A 17,867-nucleotide genomic window follows, 5' to 3' on the forward strand; every position below is an offset into this window, starting at 1 on the left:
AAAGCCATGGGTTTAAAGTTTAATGTAAGCCGCTTTGGATAAAAGCGTCTGCTAAATGACCTCTAATGTAATAATTGTCATGCCAGCGCTTAACCCAAAGTGAACATTGTTCTGGAACCGGATAGTCAGAGTAAGTCAACTCGGAGTTCAGGGATAGACTCAGAGTTTGTTGAATCTCCTTTCTGGAATACCCCCCAGGTTTAATAAGGCATATCGCTATACTTTGCACTACTCAGCCTCCCCTACACAGAAACCCCCCCACCATGAATTTGTTGCCGCGATGGTATCGTGCATCTGAAGAGTGGTGGTGGTAAAAAAATATCACAGATAATCAGGTTTCAAAACTTTATTCATGCTCCCACAAAAAAAAGTCACTATAGATAATGAAAGACAAAATGTTTGAAACTACAGCAGAGGTAGCTAAAATAGCTTTTCAAAAGTGAAATTTTAAGGTGCATGTTAGGATAAAGTCCCACTCAATACAAATGTTACAGCTGGAGTCCATGACAGTATTATGACATTATGACAAAAAAGTTCCAGGGATCCACATTGTCTCTGGCATTTGTTGAATACAATAAATATCCTGAAATTACATTTTCAATTTTCTGCAGCTTTAAAAAATATCAACAAGTCCTAAAACTGCAGACCTAAATATCGAAATGTGGACCTGAACTCACCAGACCTTCTGATGAGGTTGAGTTTCTCTCTTAGTCGTTCCACTATGCGGAAGAGCTGCTACTACACGAGCAAGAGCAACTCCTCCCGCTTCAATACATTAGTTAGCACTGCCAACCTGCCCCCCCCCCCGTGCAGATTTAATGTAGTACCTTTCTATGCGGCTCTCTAAGGAGCAGTACAGGCCTCACTAAGTCCAATTCATCCTTGTTGTGATGTACTCAGAATTCAAACTTTTCTTTTAAATGGAATGTCACTTCTTTCAAACGAATTACAGGTTGAAGAGAGATAAAAATGTATCCAATGCATATATGAAATGATTACTATACAAGGGTCAGAAGATCATACAAATTTAAAGCAAACACTACGTAAAATATGAGCTTATTTCAGACACCACAGTATCTGAATATTGCAAACACACTGTTGCCTCAGAGAACTTGGCACTGCTGATTAAGTGTGCTATTTATATGTATAAACGAATTGGTAGGTAGTGAAATACAGATTATTTCAACAAATACCCTTTTCGTTCCCTCGTCTTGCATAAAATCATCATGGAGTGGTATCTACTCATTAGTGTTGGCACAATAAAATGTTGACTACGGTATGTAGGAATCTTTACAAAATAACAAAGATTAGATTTTTATCATTTGAAGCAGGAAAAGAGCAGCTGTGATGACTCTTAAGCCAGTCATCTTTGGAAAATAACTTTGCTACGTTGCTCATTATTTATGCCAATTCGGAGATTATAACTCATAAATAAATATTATGTTCTCACAAGAAGGCCAACTCTGTCTCTACAAAGACGCCTACCACAGAAGAGTAAAAGTTGATCTAGTGTACGAGTATCCCACTTGTCTAACTTTAAACTTTAGAAGTTTTGCTTGATGAAAAGCGATTAGCAGTTTTTACTCCAACCAAGGATTGAAAATATAAATGAGCATTGGAACCAAAACCATTTGAGGGAGTGAGTAAGTGGTAAAAGTGGGAATAACACTTGTGAGACTAAAGTTCATCAGCACCTAACGACTGCTCTGCTGAGATATGAATCTTCTAAGTAGGACACAATACTCTTGTAATTTTAAGATACACATGTTGTTTTTAGGAGTTTTGAGATGTGGAACTCATATTGTGAGACTCTGTAATGTATGCAATAAGATGCATGTTATTATGAAATCATTGTCTAGCATCTTAGAATTATTAAGTACCAGTACCACCGTTTTCTCTCTCCTGGAGGCTATTGACTTCCATTTGAAAGGTCCTTTTCTTGTCTTAGTGTGGATTGATGTTTTGTGACGGTGCAGGTGGAGGAGAAGTGGTGGGGTCACTCAGCAGGATGTGGGATGCTGAATGGCTTCATCCCTCTGATGGTGGTGGTGTTCCCTCCGCAGTCAACATACTGGTACATCTCCTGAGACACCTGCTCCGCATGACCAAAGTACGTGGTGGTGACGGTCACTCTGTGCGGGGGGGGGACACAAGGTGAGGCCTCCACCACAAGCTGCACACACAGTGAGCTCTTGAATGTACAGCATATTAGAATAAAACCAACTCACTGCATCATAACGACAATGTTGTGAACCTTGATGGTTTGGAGAGTGCAGAAGTCACTGAAAAACAAAAGCAGAAGAGGCAAATCTTGCTTGGCTAAGTGCTGTGAGATAGTGTCTTATAATAGCTACATTATGATTAAAGTATATGTGAGGTGGGTTTTACGGCGATGTTCACCATCTTTTGTGTGTGTGTCTTGTTCTGGGAAAACGGAAGCAATGGCAGAAGCTGCTGGAGTATCGCACATGATGTTTATGTAAGTTAATAATAATGCGTTTAATGTAAATATTATGATTGAAGCTTCCAACTATTTTACACTGTGAAATTGAAAATGCTAAACAAACATAATAGATGAATAATACCACTGTTTTGCCTGTTTGTCTGTCTGCAGTAGTAGTAGAAAACTGGTATTCTGCTTGTGGCTCTGTGCACCACACACATAAATCAGCAATAAGGTACGAGAGGCAGAACTTCATTGTCAATGTTACACTTCAAGGGTGTTGTGAGGCCCGATGTGTAGTAAGTAAATAACTGCCTTTCAGCACAATAGTTCTAGCCACCAAACTTTGTATCGCATTTCATCAGTCTAGAGAAAAGAGTCCTTGTACGTGCGTTTCCTCTTTCGCTAACAGCTGCCGTAAATCAGTTGCTAAAGTTACCATTGATCCAAACTGGTCACTTGCGGCATTTCCGGCGATTGGTGGTGCGCCGTGACATGCCCACCGGGTTATTGAGTCAAGTGTAAATAAAGAAGTGAGCCAATGTAGAATAACCTATTATACAAATAATGCTGGGTGCAGTTTGATTTTTGGTAAACAAACTTCACATTAATACAAACCATGTCAGATGAACCCTCAAGCTTTTATGACTACGGCCTTTTGATTGTCCTGACCAAAAGTCTAAACTGATCGGATTAAGATCATAGAATGTGACGAAACAGCCATAATAATAATAATCCAGTATCTGCGGTAACTTTGAAGTTTGAAGGGAAAGGATGAATCGCTGTTTGGATTTATGTATGTAGCTATTCAGAAAAAAAGAAAAGCGCTATATAAATGTTAACTGGTTATAATGTTAGAATCATAGAGGGACATAGAACACGTCAATGCCCTGGCAATGGCAAATAGCTTAGGTTTTATATTTGATTACATTAATTATTAGTATTGTTTTTAAGTTAATTAAGTTCAAATTGAGATTCACAGGACTTTAAATGCTTCTTTGTAAAGTGAATGCAGCTGTTAAAAAGCACCTCATTTGTGTATTTGCATAAATATTGGTGTCCAATACACTACTTTTGAATTCAGCTTGAATTTTGCGCACAACAATGGGATTAATCACGAGACAGCGATTCATGCAATTAATCACGGCTAAAATGGTTGTGACTCAGCATAGTGTTTTTAAGTTGCCCGAGGATCATTGTGGAACCGTGTTGTTCCATAAAAGAGAAATGAACGCTGTGTCTTTGGATTGCTTACTACATGTAGTTCAACTCATCTGCGATGATGGTGGAAACCATGTAGTCAATCTGAAAGAGAAATGGAGACAACATGAGAGACGCACAGTTGTGCCCGTCCAGATGAATGTGGAAGTGATGCACAGACACTGAGCTCTACCTGTTTCATGTCCAGAGGACTGATGGCAGTTATGTTGCTGATGCGAGATTTACCAATGACCGTCTTGGCAAACTGCACATGAGCTGTGATGTTGGCCACCTCCACTGAGTAGTAGTTGTTGTTGGTGATGTTTAGGGTGTTCTGGAAGAGTTAATTAGCATTGACACGTTGTATACTTCCAGCAGTGGACAGATGCTTCCTTAATATAATACCACAAAAACACTTTACACAATATTTTATTTATTGTGGATGTGTATTTGGCGGTTAGGGGCCAGCAACACTATAAAAGGATTACACACACGCAAGCAAAATGCTCTTCCGCGATGAACAGGGGCTACTACTTTGTCTCCATTATAATCCCACCATCGGAAATGATGTTTGTGCAACCATCACCTCGCAGGCAGATACTAAGCTGCCGCTTCTTACAGTAATACTGTAATGCTCTTCTTTCAGGTACAAATAACAGCTTTATCTCTTATCCGTCTTCACCTGACCCACAGTCAGTCTTAGAATAGATCAGAAGATCCTTTTGTGTTCAAAGCGTTCCTTGGATTGGCTCAGGGATACAGAAAGGCTCTATAGTGTGTGCTGTCTAGATCACCAGAGGGCTCTGACGGGGGCCTTTGTCCTCCCCCCGGGTGAGGCAGCATCTATGGTCCTCACCTCTGGAGCAGTCTGCCAGAAGAGCTGAGGGCATTACTGTCAGTATACCTTTGATAGAACTCTTAAGACACATGTACTTGCTGTACTTTTTCATTTTCCATGCTATTCTACAGTGTCACCATTGTTATATCAACATTGTATGTTTAACAATGTTGATATAACAATGGTACTGCAATTTTGCACAAAAGGCAATACGTAAATAGATAATGTTTAATAACTACTGTTGAAAAACGGTTCCCTGTTTGATTACGCATGTCAAACATTCTGACAACTAGAGCAGAATGAAATGAGGCAGAACAATGAAAAATATCACGTTGAAAATAAAAATCAGGAGGTAAACATCTGTGACAAATACACTAAGTCAATTCAAAGCACATGTGTACATGTTTTCAGATTTCTGTATGAATAGCGAATTCTTATCTGCATCTGTGCCCTCAGTCCAGATTTCTCCATAGTTTGAGCCGTTTTCCCTTTCAATAGGAAGTACTTGGGGGAAGCACAAATAATAGGGATATAATATTCCCTCAAATATTGGGAATCAGCAGTGACAAACTGTGTCACATGGTTGTCGTATTAATAAACATTAGGTTAATAGCACTGCCCTGTTGTGTCCTTACATAAGCCCTTGAATCCAGAGTATTTCATGATCCTCGGCCTCACTGACAGGGCTCCAAGACAAACTGTTTCAGTTACCTACTAAACATTCCACCCCTAGAACCAAAACACTTTCACCCGCAAGAGGACAACAACGTTATGAAGTTATTGTTTGTTTATATGCTGTTGGTCTTTACCACCATCACAAAGGAATTAAACTGGGGCTTTCTGGTAACTTTGAATTTGACTTCCGATGAAGCTCACCGTGATGTTGAGATAAACGCTGCGTTTGTCTTGGTCGTAGCTGACAAAAACCGACTTTACTCCGACGTAGGACACATCGATGGAGCGAGGGAAGAGGAAGAAAACAGCAAGGCTGCACAGCAGCAGGCAGACCACGACAGATGCTGACACATACAACTTCCTATGGAGGAAACAAGACATCTCAGGATTTATCAGGCTGCTCTACTGAGTCTCTAAAGCCTCTGCAGTAACTTGCGTTTGGGGTGAAGGGATGAAACAGGGGTACAGTAAAAAAAACATTTTGTTACTGCTATTACAAAACAGTTACTAGACACATTTCAGAGTGTGCTAAACTATCTATATACACATCTAAATCAACTATCCATAAACATGCAAATCTGAGAGCCCTTTGATCATGTCAGTGGCTCGGACATGCAGCGATACAAGTACTCACGTCCTCCTGGGTCGCAGCCTTTGGTCACTGTATGGAATCAATGCCACGAGTTGATTTTCTTGTCCTGAGACACAGGCAACAATCAATGAGTCGGTCTTTTTGAAAACTAATTCAGGTGCAACAGAAGCTTGTTTTACACTCATGTCCCAGGCTTACTTAAGGAGTATCACTGGATAGCTAACATTTAGATGACTGTGAACACAGCTGTGGTACCTCTGGGGATCCTCCCGGTGCCTTGACACGTTGGACACGTCACACTGTCCCTTCCTGTGAACTCCACATAAGGAAACTGGGAGACGTCCCCACCCTTCCCCTCGTCGGTCTGGGAGTCCTCCAGAGGAGAGGTGAGGCTCTCCTGGCCCTCATCTTGGCCTGTCTGCTTAAAGAGGTGGGAAAAGGACTTTCCCATAGTCACACCTGGAAAACGTGAGAAAGGTGTGTGAGTCACACTCTGTCTGTCCACAGTCCATCCCTACCCGAGTTCACTGACTTGCACCTACTGGATGAATAAAAGCCAGGTTGAAGGAGCACAGGTAATAGGCAGGTAGAGCTGCTATGATTAGCCATTCATCAATTAGTTCCTTGACAGATAATTAATCCGCAACAACATGGTTTGGTTCCAGCGTCTGAAATGGGAATTTCCGAGGCCCGTATTACGTAACGTTATGTAGTTAGATTGCGTATAACGTGCGTCAGAAAGCACGTTATACACACTTCTTTAGTTGTGTTTTTAACTACACTCTTGTTTTTATCCACAACTTGTTTTTGCCTTTTGCCTAAATATTTCCCACTAGCATTTTAGCGGTTTAAAGTATAGATATGGTGTTACATTGCTGACCGTTAACAAAGACGTCCGAACGCTCGGCCGCAATTTGACAACATGCCCGTATTTTGATAGGACCGATCATGTGTTTCCGGTCGGTGTGGAAGTTGACATGAGTTGAAGTAAAGCACAGAAACGTTGCGGCTCTCCTGGTTCTTATTGTGTTTTCATATATAACACATAGTTTCCACTCTAACGTTAGCTAATGAGTGCAAACATCGGAATCCCTCGAGCCTACCGGCGGGCAACACCACGAAGACTAAAGTAACGCCTGTGAACTTTGTGTTTCAGCGAAGGCAGTTGACTTTAGTAAAATATTGGAAGGAGTGAAGCCAATGTGGATGTAACTAACAACATTAACTACACAATAAACCGAAGTGAACGTGTAAGCTGTAAAAATTACCCCGGATAACAGTTAGCGTCTTGCTAGCTGGCTTGTCGACGCTGACAGCTAACAGATTCCAAAATGAATCGTAGCCGAGGCCAATAATGGCTTCACCGTAGCTCACTCACCTATCCAACGTAAATTTAAAACACAAAATATCCATCGGAGGTTGAGAGAGAATTAACGCTAGCTACCTGAATGCGACCTGTGGCTGCTGGTTTAGCAGTTTGTTTATCCTCCTACAAACGGACATGCGCAAGTGTGATGTGTTCAAAATTGTGGGAAAAGCCAGTTTCAAACTCTGTTTTTTTCTTTAGAAGATCAAAACAAGTACAACACAAAAAAGTAAAACATGTGTAAGTAGACACACATACATATACACACATACATCAGTGGTGGCTGGTGGAAAATGCATTTGAAAATGTGAATCATAACCAACATTGAAATTGATATAGTTGGAGGATAAAAGCTTGGTTATCTTTGGTTTCCTTCCAAAATATACATATATTTATTACAGAAAGGTTGTGTCTTAATATATTAAAAGTCTGAGGGGTTGTTGGGGTGAACTTTCTTATTCTGTCACAAGCTTGGCCTGGTACTGCATGCATGCATGTCATTATGTCACATTATATTATTATATTGTATCTTTCTCTGGATCCGACTGATTAAAAGAATAAACAAGCTTAAAATAGAACAAAAATTTCAGTGCAGATTGTTAAATAGATAGTAAATTGCAGAAATTGTTTATAATATCAATGATTACATCCACAAAGACAACATTGATCATCAGTGTGCGTACACTTTGTATACTAAACTCAGAACAATGCACGCCCTGATTGCGTGTGCCATTGTTTCATGGACCATGGATCATGCATCATGCTTCCAGCCCGGATAAAGCTGCTACTCTCACATATAGAATGTTTTTCACTTTTCCCAATGACTGCGTGAACATGTAAGTGATGAAAGCGCCCATTCATGACCTCATGATAAATGTACACATATTTAAGATTGTCCTGATTGACACATGTCTTGTGTGATGGTCTCTATGGATCATAGCTAACCTCTAACCTCTTCACCCCCTCAACAGAACATGTCCCGCTTGCCAGTCAGTGCAAGCAAGAGGGTCCTTCTGACGAGCAGCAGCAGCTCAGACAATGGACAAGACTTTGCTCCCGCTCAGGTTCGTACTCGTACTTCCGAGTCCCAGTACACAGCTCATAGCGTTCAGCAGCTAGAAGTTGGCCTCTGCCACGACCTAAACAGTAACATGGAGTTCCTCTCTGCCACGAAGTCACTTGTGATGTCCTTGAATGTTATGTGAAAGTTCTTGTTTGTGGTCGAGTTGTGGATTAAAATCCAGCAGTACTCAACACACTGGTAACGGTTATGCACGATGGCTAGAATTATTATTGTTTTAGCCCAAACATTTAAGTCATTGCTGTTGCCTTATGTTGGCGGTGTTTCTTGTATTTGCAGGAAGAAGATCCGCAAGGACCCCGAGCCTGTCAAACCACATGCAGCAGCTACGATCATCAGCGGCAGGCGGCCTCCGGTTGCAGCAACCAGGGCTCCGATTTGTGAGTTAGCTGACTTTTACAGTCTTTGGTTTTCTGTAATGTTTGAATGCACCAAGACTGTATGAGATAATCAAGGTTAGGTAGATCAAGGCTGCTTTCTCTGTTTGTCTATGTCTGTTTTGTGTTTGGTATCGTTCCTGAATAAAACCTGTTCCGGTTGCTGGGCAACAAGTACAAGGCGGGAAGTCCAGGATCGCCGATGCCCGCTCCCACCTGTTCCAAATCAGCAATCACCGCATCTGGTCCTGATCATCGTCTACAACACTACTTAAGCCGAGACCTGACATCCATGCTACTGGATTGTTATCCATAATCTACATGTTGTGCTAGTTATTCAAGAATAATAGTGTCCTGCCTGCGTCCACTGGTTTCCATGTTCTGTTATTTGACAACAGCAATGTGATATCCATTATCAATCAAATGCATTGATAACTGTGTCCCAAGACCCTCACACTGGCAAAGGAAAAACCCAGAGGAGAGTGGTGAACACACTGCAATGAATGTCATCTGGACAGAATGAACAGGATAAAAGATGTACAGTACGTTAAATGCATATCATATAAATGATTAAAATGAAAGTAGTAAGCCACATAATAATTTAAGATATATTCTAATAATAACAGCTGGACGTAGTAGAATAACAGAAACAAAGACTAAGAAACATAGTCAGTAATGTGGGTCTAAGATGAGTGACAGCGAGATCCTCCTTGTGGCAGTGGCAAGTGGGTGGCAACTTTGTGACAGGCAGCGGCAATCGCCAGTAAATCAGTCGGCGTCACGACGGCACGCTGGGTGGGAGGAGCCAATTTTTCCCAGAAACCACTGTTATTTGTACGACAGGTCAGCTGCTGTAAATATTTAATTTTATTTAATTTTATTTAATTTTATTTGAGACACGTGAGCCCCCGTCTTCTTATTACAGAGGCTAATTTTAGGTTTGGACCGGCGGGTTCCGTGTAGGGGGTGGGGCTCTCAAGTTTGATGCCACCCACTTGCCACTGCCACAAGGAGGATCTCGGCCTTACTGTCTAAGATGACAGAAATAGCATTGTGACTTGTGATAATAATGATTGCAGCACCAGGTGTCAGCAGGAGGCCTGCTCCAGGGTTAATTAATGTGAATTCTTATAGAAGGAGAAAGAGGGAGGAGCTCAGTGTGTCCTAAGAAATCCTCCGGCAGTCTCGCCCTCTTGCAACTTATCCGAGGGCTAGATCAGGCAGACACCCATTTACGCCTGGTTCCTCCATATTAGGTACTGGCATTCTATCAGCGTGCAAAACACCATCCTCATCATCAACTGTTTGGAGGAGCTTCCACAATTGCCACAACAAAACTTTCACTAACAGGTACCCTATGCTGCTGCTGCAATGTGTGTGATTCACTAACATTTACACAGCAACTAAACAAAATGGGACATCTCTCAGAATTCATAGCAACTTGTAAATCGGCTTAATTAATGAAATTGCACTTTCTTGTTTCTTGTTCTTCTGAGTTTGTGTCCTTATGGTTGAAATGCACTTATTGTAAGTCGCTTTAGATAAAAGCGTCAGCTAAATTACATGTAATGTAATGTAATGTGACGCGAGACAATCCTTTAACATTGGCTCTTTGTTTCAAACAGGACATTTGAAATGTCAGTGTCCTGCATCTCCTTAGGGAATGCTTTATGGTTGAGGGGGGTTGCAGTAGATGACAGACTATGCTCAGGAAACCATTCGGCAGGGAGTGGTTCCTGAACCCTTCACCATATCCTGTCCTGCACTCCGACGACTGTACTGTCTAAAGACTTCACAGCTCACACTGACGGGGAAACAGAATACCAGTTCACACAGTGATCAATCAGGGGGTAAACACACAACACACAACACTTACATCTGTCATTCTGAGTACACACTCTGCAGAGGGATGGTTGAAAGCAAAGTCGTTCCTCAGCTGTAAAAAAGCGAGAGTTCACACATTGGAAATACAAAACCAGGAATGTATGTTATCGGCACACCCTGCAAATCCTGTTGATATCTTGATATATTTTAATCAAATACATTATGGCTTAATTGTATTTGAATGTCAGGAGCCCTTGCTCCACATTCCTTTTGTTTAATGCGCCACATGCTCTAGTTTACATTGTATAATAGCTTCAATGTTGTATTGCAAAACATACTGGCAGGCCCTGGGACAGGGGGAATCCACTTGTTGTGGGTTTCTTAAAGCTGATACCACAACTCAAACAGTCCCGGTGTAATGAGCTTCTTTTGGTAGATTCCTTTTAGTTTTGCTGTTTTCAGTCATTTGTAGTGCTAAAATGTTTGTTTTTATCCCCACTTCAATTTGCTATCTTCTATACCAGCTCAATTGTTAATATTGCACATCTTACAGTACAATTTACCTGTGTATACAGTGTATGGTTTTTGTGCTTACACACACACAATACAAGCCTGTACGTATGCAGGATCAGTGACATAAAACCGAATCAAAGTGGTTAGTATTTGGACAATTAGCCGTGGTATCTTTTTAGTGGTCTGAAAAATTTGGAGAGCCCTTAGAGAACCGATGCTCTGAGCTATATAAACACAGATTATCGAGCATCTCCAACAGGACAGTTTCCCGGAGCACTTGTCAAAGATGTTCTCAGCTGGTCCTGTTGATCTCACACTAATCCATTGTTTATTTACTGCGCAGCATTTGAGTCCAGGCCAACCAGCCAGGTTAATATGAAGTCTTCTCTGGCACTGTAGCATATTTATCATCCCCCCACCCAATGGCCAAGGGAAGAGGGAGAGGCTTAACCTGGCATGGCACCCAGCCCTGCGTGATCTTTTGCAGGGCATTGAACCAACTGTGTTGATTCAGTCAATAAGAATTTCTACTTTTGCACCCATTATTTCAGTGTTACTAATCCAGCCTGGAAGTATAATAAGGAAAATATATGAATACCTCAATAATAAAGGTTTCTTACACACTACACTGTGAATGTTATGCATAGCTTCAACGGACTCATTACAAAAAGATATACATAGATAAGGGAACATGACTAAGTAGGTAAAGGCAAATAATAGATCAGCTAAAAATGTCTAATGTCAAGTGATCAAGATCCCAAAGTGGAAGACGTTATGTATGGAGTCTCACATCACAACTGTGATGTTAATACATTGATATATAGGTAGTAAAAATCATTTGGATACTTTTTTATTTATATAATCTTGATATATCATATATTTTGAAGCTGTCTATTTTCTCATAAAGCAACGGTTTGTGTGTTTAGACTTGAGTATGGACATTTTTATATGGCATTTTTTTAAATGAACATGTTTTCATATTTCTCCCCCATTCAAGTTGTCAATGCTGTTAAAAAGTGTGTATATGTACACAAACACACACACACGCAAACGTCGTCTTGAGGTTTATTATCTCTATATTATTTTTATTTTATTTTAATCTACAGATGTTCTGTTCTGTTTGGAGGAATGAATTATTGCCCAACATTTAATTAGGAAATCAGAACATGATGTCCCATCCTGACCAATCATTAGTGGAATATCTAAATCTATGTCATCTGACCCATTTAACACCACCTTATTTGTTAGTTTAATGGGAGGTTTTGGACCATGTGTCCCACTTGCCGCTTGCTTAACTGAATAGACCCACGACAATCATTTGAATGTTCTAATAACTTGGCTCACTGGGTTGGGGGCATCAATACAAATCTCTTTACATATTCTTATGTACCATACAGAAAGAATACAGTTCATAGTGTATGATTTGCTTCAACATTCCCTCATCTTTACCCTGCTAGCTGCTATATTGGTACACAGGGAACCGGAAGAGGTCCAGGAAAGTAGTCAAAACTCTGGTGTATCACTGTTCATTGTAGCTTAGCCTCCGACATACAAAAAGATCGCCTGACGCATTTAAAACCCTATTTAAATCTTGTTAACCAGCTAACTCCACACCAGGCCATTAAGAGATCTTTGTCCTAGAAAAATCTGTTACCAAATCTAATCAAGTTAGCTTCCCATGTGGGCCAGTGAAGTAACGGTAGCTTCCAAAGAACTGTTTCTGCAGTTTGAAGTTTGAATGTCTGGTCAAACGTCATCTTGTTTGCACAAAAAGTAGTTTCCATTTAGATAGTTAATATTTGAACATGTTGGTGTCTTTTTTCGACTGAACAAGGTTCAACACCATGATTGTACTCCTTCAGGTAAGGTATTAAAAAAGGATCATTTAGATTGCAGTATTTAAAATGATTCCTAGCTGTGCTAGCAAGCGACCGTACTTAAACCAACCCTAATCAGCTATCTCCACACTAATTAAGCTTCACGGCAATCAGCATCTGAGATATAGTAACTTAGTTGATGTATCAGATAAAATGTTTATTATGAAGTGATTATCATCTATGTTTCCCCAAGTTACCTCAATCATATCTTTTTTTTAGATAGTTTTTATTACTCAAGAACTGAGAAATAACACAGACAAATCTGCAATTGGCTAATATCAGTAAATATATAAATGACCAATAATTTAAGATTTTTATATAGAAATGAATGACTGATACTTTTCATTATACCGGTACATTGGAGCAGAGGTTGTGCATTATTTACTGCAAACGGCAAATCTGGTGCAGAGGAACAATCTACATCCTGTTCTTAGTGAAGTTTACTCTTTATGTAAACGCTTTGACCACACTGTGCAACGTTGATACAAAGCAATTGTCCCTCTACTAACATTTGAAGCGTTGGTTCCAAGGGGAGGGACACATGAACATAAACAGAGAAATCTAAGCTTATTCATAGCTTTCTGTGGGGCAGCATAATACTGGAATTTCTTGGTGATTGACTGTTGCTGACGAGATCGTTGGCATCCAAAGTCCACAGACCGAAATCAATACCACTGTCCTCTGGCTGAGTTTGACCCATGCAGTGTAACTGTTTCTTCAGGTTGGCTGCTGTAAGGCTCCCACAATCAGACTAGAAACCTGATCACCAAACTGCACGCAGCTTACAGTAGATCTGTAAACTACAGATTCAGCTCCTATTTTATAATTCCCTTCATTCGCACATCATCTCTTCTTCTTCTGTTGCCGCAGCATCTTTCTCCTCTTCATGATCATGGCATACAGCTTCTCCAGACCTTCCTGCAGACCCTCACCAATGATAGCACAAGTAGGCAGAAGGTACCAGTCTGTAGCGCGGCTGAGCTCACCTAGAGCTAACATGCTCTCCATCTCAGCCATGCTGAGTGAGTTCCTCAGGTCCTGTTTGTTAGCCACCACCAGAACTGGCACTCCCTGGTTAGCGGTCAACCGTGTGATCTTGTGCAGCTCTGTCTTGGCCTCCTCGACGCGCTCAGCGTCCACAGAGTCTACTACAAACACGATGCCATCAGCACATCTTGTGTAAGAGCGCCACAAGGGACGCAGCTTCTCCTGACCGCCTACATCCCAGAAGTGGAAGGATGCTGTCCGCCGGCAGACTCCAAGGGACATCTTGATTCTTTCTGTGTTAAAACCCTTAGTTGGAACGGTGTTTACAAACTCATTGAACCGGAGGCGGTACAGGACAGTGGTCTTGCCTGCACAGTCCAGTCCTAGAATGACAATGTGGAGCGCCTGAAAGGACGGCAGGCATGGGAAGAAGGAGTGATCAGATTGTCCGTTCCCCATCTTGGCGAAGCAGGAAATGTTTCATAGGCTGTTTTTATAGTCCAAAGGGGGTTCAGTAGGAGCCTGGGGGGGGGAACACAGCGTACATAATAAGTCAAAGCTGTGAAAGCACACAAACACCCAGCACCCCATAGTTTGATGAAAGATCAAACAACCAACGTGAATACAGCCCCTGTCTCAATGGAGACCCTCACAGTCTCCATGAGAACTCCAGCAGCAGGAGGGAGAGCACGCGATTTACACATGTAGCGCCAGGCAGGCAGCGAGGTTTTCACGGGCTAATTTGGTTTCAGTATTGAGGACTGTGTCAATCAATAAACAACGGAATGAACCCGCAGCCTCTGGAGCGAACCCGTTCTCGGGTGCAGGATCTCCAGGATCTCCGGGCACTCCAGGATCTCATGGCAACAAGTGTTGGAGTTGCATGGGGCCCGGTGGCTGACAGCCCGCTCATTGACATGTAACGCTAATGAAACGTACCTTAACGTTAGCGAGGACCGGAGGACCGGAGGACAGTACTGGGGGGAGATCGTCTGTTTTGAGCTGAACGTCGCGAGCCCGTAATCAAGCCGAGCTCTACACAACTGGAAGCATCACGAGAGGAAACTTGGGTAGTCATCCGATGCTAGCGGTGGTCCATGAGGAGCACAGAGCGCTCACCGCTTGTGATCCACTGAGAGAGGAGTCCTCTCCTTCAGGAGCGCAGAGCCGCGCGGCAGCAAACGACCCCTCTTCCGCCACGCCTTTTCAAAATAAAGCCCTCATGAGCTACTAAGCAAATCATTTTATAATGTCTTCCTTTGGATAAAATAATCCGTTAGCAAAGCTCAAAACAACCAGACAGCGTGTACGTTTACAACACTTGATAGTATGACCGATTTAGCTCAAGCCATCAAGAGAGCTCCTTAATTTATGGAAAAACATGACATTATTGTGTATAGCCCCAGTTTTTCTGTCCATCCAGCATTTGAGAGAGGTGTTTGATCGCCTCAGAGCCGCTACCCTCAAACTCAAACCTTCGAAGTGCAGTTTTGTAGTACAGGAAGTGACATTTTTGGGGCATGTCGTTTCACGTGAAGGACTAAAGCCTGACCCCATGAACATTGAAAAAGTGAGGGACTGGTCTGACCACCAAAAACATACTGAAGTCTGAGCATTCCTTGGTCTTTGTTCGTACTACCGGCGTTTGCAAAAATGTCTGCGCCACTGCATGCTCTCACTCAAAAAGGAAACACTTTTCTGTAGACTAACACAGTGCTTTTGAAAGTCTCTGTCATACTCTGTGTGTATCACTCATCATCTCCTATCCAGATTTCTCACAGGATTTTCTGACTTTTCACAGATGCATCCGGCACAGCCGTTGGATGGGTTCTGTCTCAAGTGAATGAGGAAAATATGGAGAATGTCATTGCTTGTGACAGTCTCGTTTTGACAAAGACAGAGAGACGTTGGTTTACATATGACAGGGAACTGTGGGCTATTGTATGATCCATCTGGCACTTTCAACAGTATTTGACGGGCAAGCCTTTTCGCATCATCACAGACCTCTTCTCTCTTTGAGGAAGATTCCGCTGGATTCTGATCCGACTGGTCACAGGGAAAGGTGGGCTTTGGAAATTGATCCCTATGATTGATGATGAAAAGTATTCACATTCATTAATAAATAAGTAGAAGTATAGATACTAGGGTTTAAAAATACTTTTGTAGAAGTTGTCAAGTTTCAACTCAAGCATTTTACTTAAGTAAAAGTAGAAAAGTACTGGTTTCAAACGCTGAAACGCTACATGCTACATAACTTAAACAGACGAAACCAGGACCCAATTTCCAGTGACGGCTGAATGACATGAGTCGGAGGACGTAGACACGTTGTTCCCATTGATTAGGTAAACTGCAGTGTCTCCCCCAGGTTTACTACTTCATGGGGTGGCGCAGAATCCCTTTGTGATCATTTCTAAAGCCTCACATTAAGACATACATCACTTTATTTAAGACGCTGTGCTACTAGGATTACATCAGCCACCATGATGTCCCTCAGAGTTTGCATAGTGACCAGGGCCGTCAGTTTGACTTGGATCTTGTCTAAGACATGTGCTCTCGCCTGGGAATTCACAAAACGTGGACATCCCCTTATCATGCAATGTCGGATGGCATGGTTGAATGGGCCAATAGGACCATCAAGGACCAGTTGGCAAAATACCTATACACCATAGGAGGTGAATGGAATGACCACCTGAGGAAAACCCAGAACGTGTTAGACTGAATAATTTCATGAGCATACACCCACGCGACCCTGTTTGCAGGATAAGCGATTTGAAGATGGATGGATGGATACTGACTGACTGCTACGCTATTGAAAATATCCATAAAACACTCAACACTTAATAATATCCGCTTTAAGTGGGTTTTCACACAAAACCAAATGATATATATGTATAATATATATGAAAAACTGCACCTTTGTAAATCACTTTTAAAATGACAAACCACAGAAGTGTAATTCTTACATTTTAAATTTGTCCAAACAATACATTTCTTACTCACAGTGTCAAAGACGATGATGGTGCACTTCTACATGGCCATCATGGAGTCCATCCTCTGCTCCTCCATCACCATCTGGAACGCTGCAGCCACAACCAAGGACAAGGGCAGGCTGCAGCGTGTCATCCGCTCTGCGAAGAGGGTGATCGGCTGCAATCTGCCGTCTCTCCAGGACTTGTTCGCTCCCAGGACCCTAAAGCGAGCTAAAAATATTAACCCGTAGCCGACCCTGCTCACTCCGGACAAAAACTGGAGGACCTCAGGCCACACAAACTGTTTCTTCCTGTCAGCAGTGGGGCTCATTAACAGAACCCGGGTCCCCCACTGACTGACTCTGACATCCCTTTTTCTAACGGTCAATCCCCTGCACATCCCTCCACACTCCATATATACATACACTTGATCACTTTCACATACACTCACAGTACAGTTGTGTAGAGTACAGTACAGTCTGTTCGCTTGTGCACTTTATTTTTAACTTTTATTTTAAATTTAAATTCCTTCTTATCCTTTATTTTTTTTGTTTATTGTATATCCCCCCATAGTCTTCTATTTTATTTTATACCGTAGAGTTTAACTGTAATTTTGTAAATTGAACATGCCATTTTCTTGCACTATCTGTCTTGTTGTCCATTGTCTTGCACCAACCACCATGTCAAATTCCTTGTATGTGTAACGTATTTTGGCAATAAATGTTCCTGATTCCGGATTAGAAATAGGGAAACAGACTGTTGCCCATAACTCTACTTGTACCAAATGTCCCCACAGGTGGCACTAGGATGATTGACAGGCCTAACGTAAGCCCTTCACGGACCTCCTAACCTCTGTAAATATGATAATCAAATTGTTGTGGTTAACCATCATTTACATAGCATATCAGTCCGTTACAATATGGTCACATCAGAAAGGTTTTCCCTGTTTATTAGTAATTATACGAAGCCGTAAGTCTCTTCCTTGTTAATCTCCGTCTCTTTGTGTTTTAGATTTCATGGGTGATTATTTAAAAGTACTTTTGAGCAGTGTTTTGAAAGATCTATGTCTATATATCAAGTGTATTATTAATATTAATATTTCATAATATTTTAAGATGCTAAGAG

General features: G+C 41.6%; 2 protein-coding genes across 2 annotated transcripts; both read right to left on the bottom strand.

Annotated features, from left to right (window-relative positions):
• Positions 1–331: 331 nt before the first annotated feature.
• On the bottom strand, positions 332–7,251 carry LOC120826382 (transmembrane protein 106B). Its single transcript, XM_040188602.2, is given in 9 exon segments — positions 332–2,132; positions 2,229–2,282; positions 3,699–3,748; positions 3,837–3,977; positions 5,358–5,517; positions 5,791–5,854; positions 6,004–6,207; positions 7,193–7,217; positions 7,219–7,251. Coding segments are annotated over 9 exon segments (867 nt in total). The 3' UTR covers positions 332–1,996.
• A 5,836-nt stretch (positions 7,252–13,087) lies between these two features.
• Positions 13,088–15,259, bottom strand: arl4ab (ADP-ribosylation factor-like 4ab). The gene is made up of 2 exons (XM_040188605.2): positions 14,713–15,259; positions 13,088–14,295 (listed from the first exon to the last, which is right to left on the bottom strand). The coding sequence occupies exon 2, from the start codon at positions 14,230–14,232 to the stop codon at positions 13,630–13,632; it is 603 nt and encodes a 200-aa protein (XP_040044539.1). The 5' UTR covers positions 14,233–14,295; positions 14,713–15,259; the 3' UTR covers positions 13,088–13,629.
• Between the last annotated feature and the right edge of the window lie 2,608 nt (positions 15,260–17,867).

Source organism: Gasterosteus aculeatus, chromosome 10 (assembly GCF_964276395.1).
Source record: "Gasterosteus aculeatus chromosome 10, fGasAcu3.hap1.1, whole genome shotgun sequence".
Taxonomy (NCBI): domain Eukaryota; kingdom Metazoa; phylum Chordata; class Actinopteri; order Perciformes; family Gasterosteidae; genus Gasterosteus; species Gasterosteus aculeatus.